This window comes from Notolabrus celidotus, chromosome 21 (genome assembly GCF_009762535.1).
Source record: "Notolabrus celidotus isolate fNotCel1 chromosome 21, fNotCel1.pri, whole genome shotgun sequence".
Lineage (NCBI taxonomy): Eukaryota > Metazoa > Chordata > Actinopteri > Labriformes > Labridae > Notolabrus > Notolabrus celidotus.
Genome location: NC_048292.1, coordinates 263,770 through 279,260, shown reverse-complemented (window position 1 = coordinate 279,260; position 15,491 = coordinate 263,770). Strand labels below are relative to the sequence as shown.

At 40.6% G+C, this 15,491-nt stretch overlaps 1 protein-coding gene across 1 annotated transcript in view; it reads left to right on the top strand.

Annotated features, from left to right (window-relative positions):
• Nucleotides 1–10,067, top strand: part of LOC117805425 (plexin-B2-like) — a 316,173-nt gene extending 306,106 nt beyond the window's left edge. Inside the window, exons 21-38 of the mRNA XM_034674154.1 lie at nucleotides 711–788; nucleotides 1,066–1,144; nucleotides 1,951–2,051; nucleotides 2,815–2,919; nucleotides 3,697–3,778; nucleotides 4,425–4,576; nucleotides 4,753–4,807; nucleotides 4,915–4,970; nucleotides 5,079–5,134; nucleotides 5,188–5,227; nucleotides 5,344–5,391; nucleotides 5,517–5,573; nucleotides 5,629–5,789; nucleotides 7,263–7,410; nucleotides 8,212–8,276; nucleotides 8,373–8,448; nucleotides 8,566–8,640; nucleotides 9,963–10,067. Coding sequence (XP_034530045.1) covers nucleotides 711–788; nucleotides 1,066–1,144; nucleotides 1,951–2,051; nucleotides 2,815–2,919; nucleotides 3,697–3,778; nucleotides 4,425–4,576; nucleotides 4,753–4,807; nucleotides 4,915–4,970; nucleotides 5,079–5,134; nucleotides 5,188–5,227; nucleotides 5,344–5,391; nucleotides 5,517–5,573; nucleotides 5,629–5,789; nucleotides 7,263–7,410; nucleotides 8,212–8,276; nucleotides 8,373–8,448; nucleotides 8,566–8,640; nucleotides 9,963–10,067 — 1,539 coding nt within the window. The remainder of the gene's footprint in view (nucleotides 1–710; nucleotides 789–1,065; nucleotides 1,145–1,950; nucleotides 2,052–2,814; nucleotides 2,920–3,696; nucleotides 3,779–4,424; nucleotides 4,577–4,752; nucleotides 4,808–4,914; nucleotides 4,971–5,078; nucleotides 5,135–5,187; nucleotides 5,228–5,343; nucleotides 5,392–5,516; nucleotides 5,574–5,628; nucleotides 5,790–7,262; nucleotides 7,411–8,211; nucleotides 8,277–8,372; nucleotides 8,449–8,565; nucleotides 8,641–9,962) is intronic.
• Nucleotides 10,068–15,491: the final 5,424 nt, after the last annotated feature.

The window sequence follows — 15,491 nt, the reverse complement described above, 5'->3', positions numbered from 1 at the left end:
TTTAATGGGACAGGAAGAGTTAAAGTGAGAGACAGGCAGAGAGAGGAGAGAGAGGGAAAGACAGGATCCCAGTGTGTCAGTCTAAGCCTATAGCAGCAGAACTAAGACCTGGTCCAAGCCTGATCCAGCTCTAACTATAAGCTTTATCAAAAAGGAAAGTTTGAAGCCTACTCTTAAAAGTAGAGAGGGGGTCTGCCTCCCGGATCCTGACTGGTAGATGATTCCAAAGGAGAGGGGCCTGATACCTGAAGGCTTGACCTCCCATACTACTTTTAGAGACTTTAGGTACGATGAGCAGGCCTGCATGTTGGAGCGTAGTGGTCTAGAAGGGTTGCAGGTCACTATGAGGTCTTTAGGATACGAAGGGGTCTGATCATTAAGAGCTTCACTTTGTTGGATTATTTTGGAGGTTTGGGTTCTTGATGGAGCTGCAGACAGAAGAAGACCTCTAAAGACGTCATTTTGTGCTCCAGGAAACTGTGTTCAACATTATTTCCACTTTTTTTGACATTTCATCGATGGAGCTAAAAGATTCAGAGACCTGATCAATAATAAAAACCATCATTAGCTGCAGGCCTGCATTTTAGATTCTCCTCAAAGAGGTAAACACGCCTTCACTTCAGAGCTGCACACACTCAGGACGAGTGTGTCTCTGACTGACAGGTGTGTGTTCTCTCTGTGTGTGTGTCTGTGTGTGTGTGATGTGTCAGACTCTGCAGGTGTTGGTGCACGGAGAGGGACCAGATGTGACTCCAGTGAAGGTGCTGAACTGTGACACCATCTCCCAGGTGCGTTTGATTTCCTGCTTCACGGATCTTTGGTGTCAGGGATGAAATGTTTTCATCATCAGGCTCCTGGTCCAGTGTGAATTCTCTTATTTGGAGTTTCAGCTGAACTCTGGACTCCATTCTATATCAGATATATATATATCAGAAAATATAAGGCGACTGAAGTCCCTTTGGAAATATAGAGGAGCTTTGACTTACTTTTCCTAAACAGGAAGTCGACATTCACGCCTCCTCTTCTCTGATATTTGATGAAAACTGAAACTGATTGTTCCTGCAGGTGAAAGAGAAAATCATCGATCAGGTGTACAGGAACCTGCCGTACTCTCAGAGACCCAAAGTGGAGAGTGTTGCACTCGGTAAGACTTTAACATCATTAAAGTTTAGCAATTAATATTAAATATGGACACAAATAAATGAGACTGCTTTTTTTAAGGCTGGACCATAATCAGTCAGAAAACAGGAGGTTGTCTCCCCCTGCTGGTCTCAGGGTGAACTGCAGGGCGACAAAAAGGAATATTAAAACTATTGTATGAGGAACATTTATATTTATAGACTGCATTTAAATAAGAACTTCTACCAGTCCAGTTGCCTTAAGGATCAAGCTTTGGATTACCATGACCTGGATGACTGAGAACCCTCACAGACATTTAAACGAGAAGATTTGATCACTCTTAAATGGACTTTTATGCGTACACTTTCTTAAATTTTTTTTAAAGGGAGTCAAATATTTCACAGATTTTATCCTAAAATTCGGATAACAAGTATTTTTATTCCCATGCATAAAGAGTTTTATTAAAGAATACATCCTGCTTTTAATCAGGTGTTTTTTAGAGGTTAAGATCTACTCTGTGATGCAAAACCTGAGTACAGATAAAAGACTAAATGTACGGCACATATGTTAAAAAGACAACACTTAACAAAAATAATCACAGAGCGGTGTTTAAGCTTCTCTTTCTCTCTCTTCTGTTCTGAATAAATATAAATACTTGTTTTATTCCAAACTTAAAGGAAACAAACAAACAGAAAGAGAGCTGTCTCATTCATCACAACGTTATGTTCAAACACAGATGTTTATATGTGACATAAATATATTTGAACAGTGAAATGTTGATTTGTTTTGAAGTAGACCTTTAAGTAAGTCCATGTTCTGGTCTCTCCACAGAGTGGCGTCCTGGCTCCACGGGTCAGATCCTCTCAGACCTGGACCTCACGTCTCAGAAAGAAGGACGCTGGAAGAGACTGAACACGCTCGCTCATTATAATGTGAGTTTATTCTGATTAAAGCAGGGGTTCCCAAAGTGTGGGTCGGGACCCACTGGGGGGTCACGAGACACAAATGGGGGGTCATGAGAAGTCTTCCAGAATATTTGTTTTTGTAACTGATCCAAAAATAGTACATTTTACCTATTATAGTAAAAATATCAACAAAAGTAGTAGCTAAACTTGAAATAAAACCTTGAAAATATAAAGTGTAATGAGTTTTCTGCCTTTCTTTGTTTCCAGATGACTCCTGAGTTTAGAGTTAGTGAACAGTTAATGATCTAAAGCAGGGGTGTCAAACATGCGGCCCGTGGGCCAAAACCGGCCCGCCAGAGGTTCCAATCCGGCCCTCCGGATGACTTTGCAAAGGGAAAAAATTACAGAGAAGTCAGAAACTGCAATTTTTCAATACAGTAACTGCTATTTCAAATTTGTCCTACAATCAAACGGATGACAGAGCGCACCTGAACAACGCTCTGGTACTTTTTATTTCTCAAAGTGAGGAAAAATAATATTTGCAGTTTGCATAATCCAGTGGAGATTCAGACTTTTTGGACCCCTGCATACAACACTGTCCAGCAAGCAAACTGTTCATGCTGGGAATGGGATGAATGGGAAAACCTGGCTCTGCTGTTAATGGTGACACTCCAGGAAGTACTCCTCCACCCACCTTCAAACCCCCCTGCAGATCCTCACCTCAGCCACTGCTGTGTAGACCTGCAGAACGTGTTCGTGACCCTTGACCTGACGTACGCTGATTTTGCAGGAGAGCTGCGTGGTGGCAGGACTGTATCTGACTAGAGAAAAGGCACAGTGCAGGGGCTACTGGTTGCTGTGCCACACGTGGGGAAAGGAGAACCCTGTGTGCTCGGTGTGCTTTGCAGCAGATTTCAGTGCTTATAGAATATCATATTCGGCCCCACTTTGAGACTCATCATGGAGAAAAATACAACAGCTGTTTAAATAAAATTGGAGTTTTTGTTATTCATAGGTTATTATCTTATGATTTTACAGTTCCAGCCCACTTGAGATCAAATTGGACTGAATTTGGCCCCTGAACTGAAATGAGTTTGACACCCCTGATCTAAAGCATCAGCAGCAGTAGGTTCATTCATACCACACAGGAAACACAGACACATGGTCATATAGGGAGGGTCACTTTCTGCAGACCAGCTACATGAAGACACATTAAATCACTCTGAGGGACAGGGGGGGGTCACAAGTCTTTGGTGCCTATATTTTTGGGGTCACGGGCTGAAAAGTTTGGGAACCCCTGATCTAAAGGGTGCACATCCCTGTTTTCAAACATGATGGTGATTGTGAGTCCGAGGTCTGGATCCACCCGTCTCCGTCTCGGTCGTGTGAAGCTCGTTTCCTTCTGATGACTTAAATCCAATCTTTCACCTAGAAATGTCCAAAAACTGGACTTCAGAGAAATGCCAACCCACGTGGGATTAGTTCTCATCCTGCAGCAAAACAACAGAGAGGACCCCCCTCCTCCATCCCTCCATCCCTCCCCCTCTGACATTTACAGAGAATTAAACATTAAAGAGCGCCGCTGTAAGACGAAGTGCTCCGTGATAACCCGGGGAAAAGTTCAGTCAGAGGAAATCAAGATTTATTGTTTTATATTTTCTCCTGTTTGCAGGTTCGGGACAACGCCACGCTGGTTCTGTCCAGAGTTCTGCACACGCAGTCTTTCCATCAGCATCAGGACAGCTACGAAGAGAGTATGTACACACACTTACAAACACATGGATGAGTCCCTCTTCACTGAAATACAGATTCTTTATTGCATTAAAAACTTTCAGCTCATATTTCTTCTCCCCTTAAAGCATTAGACTTCACTGCAAGAGCAAAATTGCAGAATATATTTAACTTTAAGTCTTTTATTTTGAAAGTTTCATGCTTCAAATCTTCAGTTTCATTAGATCAAGTTGCATTTATTCCCTTTTCAGACATTGCAATTCACAAGATAATCTTTGCAAAGTATTTACCATTTCATGACGCCTCATAGATAAAGTCACGTGATGCAGTGTGTCATGTCTGATATGTCTTTCTGTTTGTACTCATGCATCAGAGCCAGAGAATAAAGGTAAAGACATTTCAGTTCAGAAGTCTTTCATGGTGACGTTGAATAATGACGCTGCGAGTAACCATGTGCAGAGTTCTGTCCCTGTTTGTTGATGCATTATTTGTTGGAAGGCAACACTCCAATCTCCCCCAGTGTTCCAGGAATATATTGCAATGATGTGTAAATGTAGGAATGAGTCCTTCCTCTGGTTCCTCCTCGTGTATAAAGATTTTAAAAGCAGTAACAGTCTCATGAATCTGTCAGACATCACTGTAACTGATCTGTTTGACTCCCTTTGACAGAAAACGCTCTGCTGGAGGACGACAACACCTTCCACCTGGTGAGGCCGGCGGACGAACTGGACGAGGTGAAGTCAAAGCGAGGGAGCATGAAGGACAAGGCCATGACCAAAGCTATCACTGAGATCTACCTGACCAGGCTGCTGTCTGTAAAGGTACGACTGACTGCAGGTTACAGACACGGAGGGTTTGAGGGGACGATGAATGAGTTAGTCCCAGGATAACAACACGGCCTGTTTAACTTCTGACCTGGGAAACTGATGTGTTATCTCTACATGACAGCAGAATAGTTTCATGTGTTCATGTGTTCATGTGTTCATGTGTTCCTCAGGGTACTCTGCAGCAGTTTGTGTGTTTCATGTGTTCATGTGTTCATGTTCCTCAGGGTACTCTGCAGCAGTTTGTGTGTTTCATGTGTTCATGTGTTCATGTTCCTCAGGGTACTCTGCAGCAGTTTGTGTGTTTCATGTGTTCATGTGTTCATGTTCCTCAGGGTACTCTGCAGCAGTTCATGTGTTCATGTTTTCATGTGTTCATGTGTTCCTCAGGGTACTCTGCAGCAGTTTGTGTGTTTCATGTGTTCATGTGTTCATGTTCCTCAGGGTACTCTGCAGCAGTTCATGTGTTCATGTGTTCATGTGTTCATGTGTTCCTCAGGGTACTCTGCAGCAGTTCATGTGTTCATGTTTTCATGTGTTCATGTGTTCCTCAGGGTACTCTGCAGCAGTTTGTGTGTTTCATGTGTTCATGTGTTCATGTTCCTCAGGGTACTCTGCAGCAGTTCATGTGTTCATGTGTTCCTCAGAGTACTCTGCAGCAGTTCATGTGTTCATGTGATTCATGTGTTCATGTGTTCATGTTCCTCAGGGTACTCTGCAGCAGTTCATGTGTTCATGTGTTCATGTGTTCATGTGTTCCTCAGGGTACTCTGCAGCAGTTCATGTGTTCATGTGTTCATGTGTTCCTCAGGGTACTCTGCAGCAGTTCATGTGTTCATGTGTTCATGTGTTCATGTGTTCATGTGTTCCTCAGGGTACTCTGCAGCAGTTCATGTGTTCATGTGTTCATGTGTTCATGTGTTCATGTGTTCCTCAGGGTACTCTGCAGCAGTTCATGTGTTCATGTGATTCATGTGTTCATGTGTTCCTCAGGGTACTCTGCAGCAGTTCATGTGTTCATGTGATTCATGTGTTCATGTGTTCCTCAGGGTACTCTGCAGCAGTTTGTGGATGATTTCTTCCGCAGCGTGTTGGGTTCGAGTTCGGTCGTTCCTCCAGCTGTTAAATACTTCTTTGACTTCCTGGACGAGCAGGCGCTGAGACACGACAACGTGGACGAGGAGACGCTGCACATCTGGAAGACCAACAGGTACCTCAGATTAAAACTTATACATGTTATCAAAATGTCAAATTAAAGAGAGGTTACTTATGTTTGGTACACTTGTATTTTTACTATAATTTGTATCATGATTTTAGCAATTATTATAACTTATTTAAGCTGAAAAGAACATTAAACAGACATTTAATTCAAATTAAAAATGAATGAAAAGCAAATAACTGTAAATTTTTTATTCAAATTACCCAAAAAAAAATTTTTACAAGAAAATTATAAAAAGCAACAACATTTTTTTCCTGGCACTAGATGATGTTTTAAAATATTTTGGATTGTCAAACGTACTCCAAAATATGAAACAAAAATAACAAATTACTAAAATATATAATTAATAATAATCTATAATCATTTTCTTTTAGTTTCTTTCTTTGTAAAGCACTTTGTAACCATTTTGAAAAATGTTAATAAATAAATAAATAAATAAATATTATTCCTTTTATTTTATTCAGTCTTTACTTTGTCTTTAGGTGAAAATTGAGTTCCTGTTTCACCAGTTCTTGTACAATAAAGTCTTAATTATGTCCCTAACTCTTATAAATCTGCACTAAGGATAACTTTAGAGGCTGAAACTCTCCTTTAACGTCATTCAAACATCCTCAAACATGGATCATACTTTCATAAACTGACTCACAATCCACCTGTTTCTCTTCAAAGCCTCTCTGAATCTCTGCCGGAGATTCAACCTGCAGAGAAAACCTCCTAAGAGGAATAATTACACTGCTACTCAAGCTGTGTGTGTGTGTGTGTGTGTGTGTGTGTGTGTGTGTGTGTGTGTGTGTGTGTGTGTGTGTGTGTGCGTGTGTGTGTGTGCATGTGTGTTAAAACTCATCAGCTAAGTGTAATTACGTCCTCATCACTGTAAAGCAGACAGCAGACAACTTAAAATCCTGATCTGTTATCAGGACGGATAAATGATGAGTGAGGAGAGAGAGGATGGAGAGACTGAAACATCACTCTTTATTCCTCTTAACGCCCAAACTGGCCTTGAGCTCTACCTGCCAATCATCCCACAAATATACACAGAGATATGCAGGAAATGAAAAATGTATTGCATGTTCTGAATTATTGAAGAGGGTTATGATCTGTTGAGGAATAGATGAAGGGAGAGGAAACGGTGTGTCAGCAGGTCGACTGAAGTCTGAAGTGGAGTTAAAGTAACAGAACTCAATTAGTGCTCAACTTTAATGCAATAGTAAAATACTTCTACTTTACTTCCTTCTTTTATTTCAGCTTCTTAATATCAAACTGTGGCTGCTAGCTGCTGCTGTGCTAGTTTTTTAAAGTAGAATTAAATGAGTTTAGCAGAATATGAATGCATTAAAGTTATGATATGATGAGTCAGGTAATGAGGTATATCATGTTGTTAATAAAGTGACATATCAGCGCTGTAATTTCAGTTTCAGGGTTCAAATCAGACGCTCTGACCCGAGTCTTTCTCCCTCTCCTCAGTTTGCCTTTACGTTATTGGGTGAACATCCTGAGGAACCCTCATTTCATCTTCGACGTCCACGTGACGGAGGTGGTGGACGCGTCGCTGCACGTCATCTCTCAGACCTTCATGGACGCCTGCACCAAGACGGAGCACAAACTCAGCAGAGTCAGTCCGCCTTCATACAGATTACCTCTTTAAATATGTGAAGTTTCACTCAAACTGGAGTCACGTCTCTGGGGTAGATTTGGGTTTTTTTAGTTTTGTGCATTTATAATAAGTGAGTTTCATCTCCGGCCCTTTAATGATTCCTGCTTCAGTGAGCTGCTGTTATTCTGAGAATCAGCCGGTCAAACATCCCTGAGCTTCTTCTCTCCTCTCATTTATTTCCTTTTTTTTAATCTACTCACAGCAAAATTAGATTTTTATGTGTTGATAATTTGTTTCTCTGATAGATGGAACATGCTGAGACGTTCATGTAAGCCAATTTAGGGACTAATAGGAAAGTAGGGAATAAATAAAACCATGAGTGGAAAAGAAATCTCATCAGATGAAGAGTCGTGCTCTCAGCTGCAGGTGTTAGAATCCTCTGTGTCTGTATGTGTTCACCTTTTAGGGCAAACGGTCACCTCTAAACCTGGTCCTGTTTGAGATGAACCCAAACCTGCACACACGACTAACGCTACATTATTTTATTATAAAGGGGAATTAAACATCGTACACTCTCTGCAGGTTCTGCAGGTCCTTAGCAGATTTATGGAGTGTATCTTAAAGGAAGTGATTCTCAGATAGCCGGGGTCACAGAGGCCGGTCTGTTTTAAAAACAGGCAGGAAGAGTTAATTACAACACTTCATCACCAAATAAAGCCGGGACACTTTGAACTTCACAGCCTCGGGATAATGAACTGTGCAGGACGAGTTGCATTTCAGAAACAAGATGATCATTTATCTCTCTTTGTCTCGGTGCAGGAGTCTCCCAGCAACAAACTGCTCTATGCAAAAGAGATCTCCACCTACAAGAAGATGGTGGACGAGTGAGTCTGTTTTCAGAGATATACAGAAACATAACACAGCTCTGAATCTATGCAAACATGAGTAAACGGTGTTAACTGTGTGTGTGTGTGTTTCAGTTATTACAAGGGCATCAAGCAGATGGTTCCAGTCAGTGACCAGGACATGAACACACACCTTGCTGAGGTGTCACGGGTAAGAAGCACCTCGTCTTTTAATCAGGATTAAAATCATTCTGTTCTTTAGTTTTTTTATAAAAGATTCAATCATTGGAACTTTTTTAACATTTTAACTTTTGTTTTCTCTGATCAGCAACACACAGACAAGCTGAACACCCAGGTGGCCTTACATCAGCTGTACCAGTATGCCAGCAAGTACTACGACGTGGTGAGTCTTTCACTTTCAAGATGTTGTTGCATAAAATTTAAATTCAACTTTGTAACCTGCAAGAAAAGATAAACTGGATCCACAGATTTATTTTAAACTTTTTTATTAGACTCAGCCAACACAACAGACCTCTCTGAGGCAGATCTCATGAACAAATACTTCAGAATCAGAAATACTTTATTTATCCCTGGGAGGACAATTTGGTCATTACAGAGGTCATATAAGCAGAGTGTAAGAAAGTCAACATTTTAATAGAAGAAGGAACAAAATAAGATATAAATACAAATAAAATAAAATGAAATACTTCTAAAGTATATACAGAAGTGCAGAACAGCACTGGTAAAAATGTTTTCATTAATAAAAGAAATCCAGAGTCTGTAAGATTAAAAAAAATAATAATAATAATTAAATACATACAAATAAAATAAAATACAAATAAACAAATGAATTAATTAAATAAATATAATAAAATCAATTAAATAAATTTCATATTTTGTTATATTTTGTGTTATTCTTGCCGTTGTGAGACGTGTCCATCTTTAAAATGATGATGTAATTTGTTTTATGAGTTTGTTAACAGTTAGCTATAGTTGAAGGAACATTAGAGGAAAGATCTTTACTTGATCTTTGGACTTTTACTGGATTTATCAAAGTGCAATTAATGAATGACTGATTACAGAAAGTCTAGTCTGCAGTTACCTAAGTTATAATCCCAGTATATTGGTTTTACATACAAAACACAAGCAGAAAGGTTGCTCAGTTTTCTTGCCTGAGTTACAGAAACACTCTGAGTAGTTCAAAAGAATATTTATACTTTTACATTACCATAAAATCTGGAATTAAAGTCACACAAATAATGGAAATAGATAAGTTAATGTATTTCCTCTTAAAACAAACTCAAAGTACTTCAAAGCATCCTGGTTTTTGGACTTTAATGAACTCTTTATTTATTTGCATTAAACAGTTTTTCTGTGTGATGATTTTCACGTCACGCACGTTTCTGTGCAGCGGTGTAGCTCTTTCTAGAAGCTTCTGTTTTCACCTTGTTGATTTTGAGCTCTCGACCAGTACAGTGGTTGTTCCCAGCCTTCAACACTGATAGTTGTGATGGTTGCAGCTGCATTGAAGCTTCAGCTTGACTACAGCGCCATCTCCTGGTTGAAACACCCTCACATAATAAAACACCTCTCTGACTGTTGTACTGGTCTATCGTCACAGCAGCCATCTTTTCAGAGGAAGTAAAGGAATCAGCAGCTCGTCCTGTCCACTGATGTTTACCTTAAAATGTGTTAGTGAAATATTGTTTATTTCCTCCTCCTCAGATCATCCAGTCGCTGGATGAGGACCCAGCAGCCCAGAACAAACAGCTCACCCTCCGCCTCCAGCAGATCGCTGCCGCCCTGGAGAACAAGGTCACCGACCTTTGACCTCTGACCTCACGGAGGGGTCATGGGGGCGGAGATTACAGCTACTAAAACACAGGATGTTGTTTTGCATTTAAGGACTCAGAGGAGGAAGAGCTCACGGACTCTGCTGATTGTTTATAAGAATTGAAGTGGGAGGAGCTAGTGAGCCGCGGTAAGCTGTCGACCATATAAGGACTGCAGGGGGAGGAGTTTAATGGACAAATGAAGTGTTTAAAGTAAACCCAGAGCGGTGGAAGCGGTCATGTCTAAAATCTAACGGCCTTTTTTCCACCTGGTGTCCCAAAACCGTGATGTGGCCGCGAACGGGAGCTCTGTGAAATCAAAGGGTTATTTTTATAATCACAGCGAGGGCGTTCGGTCTGTGTCATCCTCTGTCCCGGCTGTTTCTGTGTTTGGCTTCTTTAAACCACAACTTTAAGTTCAAAGATCTGAGGACTTGAGAAAAAGAGCCACACAGAGAAAAGAGAGTTTTGAATAATTGAAGAATTTAAGTGAAGTAATTTGACGTTCCTTTAGTTTCTTTTTACCACTGAACCCTTAAGGACGTTCGGGTCGCTTTGTGACCACTTAGCAGAGTCTATGAAAGACTCATGCCTGATCTGAGGTCAGTTTTTCTGTCAATGCTAACCAGGAAGTCTGATCTCTGAGAGCACATAGAGAAGAGTTTCATCCTAAAGCATAAAACTGCTCGGATGCACCGCCAATAATTGACCTTTGAGAACCCACTACGGTACGCACCACTGGCCAATCAGGGGTCTTGGTTTATCTTGATGGCACAAGTAAGGGGAGAGAATTCAGGGTACGATGAGTAAAGTCCAAAAATCACGGCCAAATGTTGTTTTTCATGTCCGATTCTGTCTTTCTACGCTGATGACACTGTTCTGTTGATTAGTATTATTCTTTACGTGCAGGCGGACGATGAAGCTTTGCATTTTCATCCACGACATGAAGCGTATCTTTTTATGGAGCTGACACAGCGCCACTCAGTTTGTGTTGCTGTAAAGTGTTTATCAGGGATGTCCATGATGATGTCATATCCTGTGTGTGAGTGTGTGTTATCGCCTCGTTCCAGCTTGTTTTTACTCCCTGTGAAGAATCATGGCGACCCATAATCACGTGGTCTAAAGACTCTTTAGTTCTTGGTTTTATAACCTGTATGATTTTATTTCTTTTACACACATCATGATGTTTATGAGTCTGTTTAATCTCACGCCGGGTTTATTCCTGGCGTTGCGATGAAGCAGCAGGAACCCTGTGGAAGAACGTGAAGTGAGGGAAACTCTGTAAACTAAATATTCAAAGTTCTGCAGCTGTCTTTGGGTTTAAGTGCCGTTACACCCCTGAAGTGTAATTCCTTTCCTCCTGTGCTCTGTATTAATCCTGTCACCATAGAATCATCATATATTTACATTATTCTTTGCCTTCTGAGCCCAGACGATGTGCTTTATGTGAAGCGTGAGTTAATATCAAAGATTAAACATGCAGTTTGTAAGTGGGATGATGAACTTCTCCTGACCTTTCAGGACGGGGAGATTTCTGCTGCAGACGTTTTGTGTTTTTGTTTTTCTGTTGAGATGGATTTATGGAGATGGATTTATTGATTCCTTTGAGGTCTCAAGTCTCACAAACTGCATCTTTAAATTCTGAAGCAATACGACTTTAAAGGCGGGTGCTGCATCTTTGTACTCCTTGAACTCGCGATGGACAAACTGAAAGTTTCTGGTACCACAAAAACTTCTAGATACAAAGACTGAAATAAACACATCAGCTGTTTTTGTTTTTCATACTATCATCACATTTGTTTATGAAAGCCTCTTTAGTGCCAAATATTGTCAAGAAACTATCCTGTGTGTTGTCTTTTGAGTTGTATGATGAGTTGAAGATGAGAGGAACAAACAGTCTCATAGTATATTAAAAACTTGGTGGTACTTTTATTAAAAAGTTGTTGAACTTTGACCTTTCTTTGGGTGTTCTGACGCCCAGATATCTGGAGCTGCTTTTGTTAACATCACCTGCTTTTCAAAGCTAAGTGCCACATTTACTTTAACTCTGCTGTTCACCTTCCTTTTTCTGATTCTCATGTTTCTACAAATATTCACAAGGAGGATGTTCATCACTTTAACCCGGCACTATCACTAGCTTCTGTCTGCCTTCTTTTCGCCACCATCGAGTGCCTTAGAGACGAGAACCGAGAGTAGATTTGGAAGTAAAAGCCAAAAGAAGAAACGCATTGAGGAAGATTTACTTCATGTTAGTGGTTCCTAACCTGGAGGGTCACGATGGAAACACTCTTTGTCACAGTGTTTTTGTTTTAGAAGTAAAAGTAGAACTGTCACGTTTTTTTTCTGTCCTTATTTTCTTTACAAACTGACTCTGAAACCTCTTTTAGACCAACGTGAACCGGGTTAGATTTCATGGCACCCGTTTGTGTTTCCGCCCGCTCGAGCCCGTGGAAGAGTCACGTCATGACGTCAGATTTACGTGACCGCTTTTCCCAGCAGCGCTAGCGCGAACTTTCCCTCACAACAACAACGATGGAGGACAACGGCAGCTCGTCTCCTCGGCCGACCGCTGCTTTGTCTTGGAATCCATTACTCTCTTTGATTTGTTCGCTGCAGGACGATGGAGGAAACACGTTTGCGGTTTGCGGTTCTAGACCAGCAAAGAGGTGGAGCCGCTCTGGAACCAGTTTTCCGACCAGGACCTGGTTCACTCGCAGTCGAAACACGAAAAACCGTCTCTCAATTGAGGGCTTGCTCCAAACCGGCCCTGAAACTGCCTCGGTCGAAAAGGGGTAACAGAGATGAGAGATAAAACACGATAAAATCAATTTAACTTCAACTAAGAAGAAGTCAGTTCATCGTACTAATCTAGTTTAACATTAACATTTGTTATTTTTAACTTCAAGGCTTGTTAGTTTCAACATTCGGCAATTACATCATATCAGCCTAGCTAACGAAAACAACCGATGCTAACGTGACTTCATACCTGATCCACAGAGTCAGGTCATGTTGAAGAGTGGTTGATGTATCTGCCCTCCAGCTTGATAAATGCTGTATCGTATTAATTACAATCTTTACTTATAAAAACACAACTCAAAAATAAATTTAAAACAAGCTCATGAAATGAAACTTCCATGCTAACACCTTTAAAGTTTATAAATCAGTGGAGTTAGCATAACTGTAAATGTCCTTCTCAGTCATGACTGTTTGTCTAAAAGACTAATTTCTTTAAGTACATGTTGTAAAATGTTTGACCTCCATCTGAAACTGTGATTTTTTTTATGCGTTAGCTTGCTAGCTTGATGCAACAGCTGTCTCCCAATTCACGGGTTGCATCCTGAAGGAGCGTCACAGCGGCACGTTGAAGAATATTAAATGTAGAATATGGACTGATACAATTTTGAAAAAGACAGAAGCCTTGAACGGGGAAAGTATCTTTAAAATGATGTTGATGTTGGTTAAGTAATGTGACGCTAGCTACGTTAGCTAGTTAGCCAGCTAGCTACCTGCTGCAAAGCAACAGTGGTGGTTTTATGTGATGTAAGTGTACGAAAGGGAACAGCTGGTGACGCAAACAGGAAGTCCTCCATAAACTACAACGTCTCACTTTAGTTCAGCTTGAGCGGCCTACGCAGGCTATGAAGGCTGGACCCTCTAAAGACCAGGTCCTTTGAAGGATGCTACCCCTGATCTGGGACACTATCCTCACAACCATGCTGATGTCTGAGCTAGCAAAGACTGAAACTAGCAATTAATAACAAAGAATTTAGGAAGGCCTTTATGTTCAAATCTAAGTGATTAATGAATCGTCGCTGCAATACAATCTTAAGTTCTAGCGCTCTTTTGTAGCTAACGTCATTTATGCTAACGTCATTTATGCTAACGTCAGTAACTGAAAATTGATTTTGTAGAATATTTGCTGCTTCCCCCGTGTTGAGATAATTTCTAACCGCTCTTCTTCTCATCATTTTAGTTTGAATGTTGATATTTCGCAGAGAATTTAATCAACATTTTGAGCAATTTTCTTTCCGAACAATGAGTTAGCATATTTAGCTCTGAATCACAGATTGTGAAATATTCGTTGTAACCCGCTGTAAATTCCCAGAGCTCCAGAGAAGTGTCGTACTTGTTGGAAGGTGTGACCCCCGTATGTGACGTTTCGTTGAGTGATGTCCAGAGGCGCCGCGGTACGGGACAGCGTTCATGTGTTCATGTGTTCATGTGTTCATGTGACGGGGTGAAGGGTCAGCACAGGGAACTGAGCCTTCGTCGTCTGTAGACGTGTCTGTCCGCTCTCTGAGGATGTGTGTTTGTGTTGAAGTGTGTTGAAGTTTATGTTTTATGAGGCACAAGAACAACATTTGAAGAGGTTTTGGATGTTTGGAAGAATCCTCTGGTACTGATGTTTTTACTGACATCACAAACGTTAATGTGTTTATACCATTGTGTTACAGTTTGTACATCAAATACAACTATCCCACTGTTTATTCTTGTAACGTCATAGTAGGAAACAAGTGGTTTTGGATGGACTGGACCAACTGTGGACTTTTGAAGCATACAAGGAACAGCACTACCAGAAACCAGGAACCAACTGGTCTGGACTGGAGCCCAAGTCAGTGACTCTTCTGTTGAAGTGGAGAAGTGGGCTCAAAACCCAGACCTAAGAAGTCCAAGTATCCAATAAAAGATCTTTATACAAATTCAGTCTCGCTCTTTTCTTTGTGGTTTGTTGTTTTTTTACTCATATAACTCCAATATTTTCTTATTTTAATTTTTTCCACTTCTTCAGCGGATTAAAAAAATGCTAAGCTAGCTTTAGCAAGATGTTTTGATAGCATACACAAGAGTAGCATCACAACCCTTTTAGAAAGGTCTTCAGGATTTTCTTTCTGTCACGTCACCTTAAATGTAATATTAAGAGTAAATAAACTAGGAGCTGAAACTGGGAGGTGAATAGCTTAGCCTAGCTTAGCATAAGGCTGTAAGCAAAAGGAAATGGCTTAGGCTGGTCCGAAGTGCCAAAACTACCGCCACAAACAACTCCAAAGATTATTTATTCATACATGGAGTTTTAAAAAATGTGGTTTTGGTGGGAGTTGCATACAACTGTTACTTTATGCTAAGCTAGGCTAATTGCTTTCTGGTTCAGCTTGATACTCAAGAAAACAAATACAGCGGTGGTATCGACTCTTTCAGCATGAAAGCCCTTCTGTGTTTTTATTGTTTTTTACATTTCACCATAAATTTTGTCCTTGAGTTAAACAAGGAGCTGAAAGTGGGAGGTGATTAGCTTAGCTTAGCATTACATCTGTAAGCAAAGGGAAATAACTTTTCCTCGTCCAAAGATCCAAAACTACATACACCAACGACTTCAAGAATTTTTTCAAATAATCCCAACAATTTTTTGGTACTACAGAGAGTT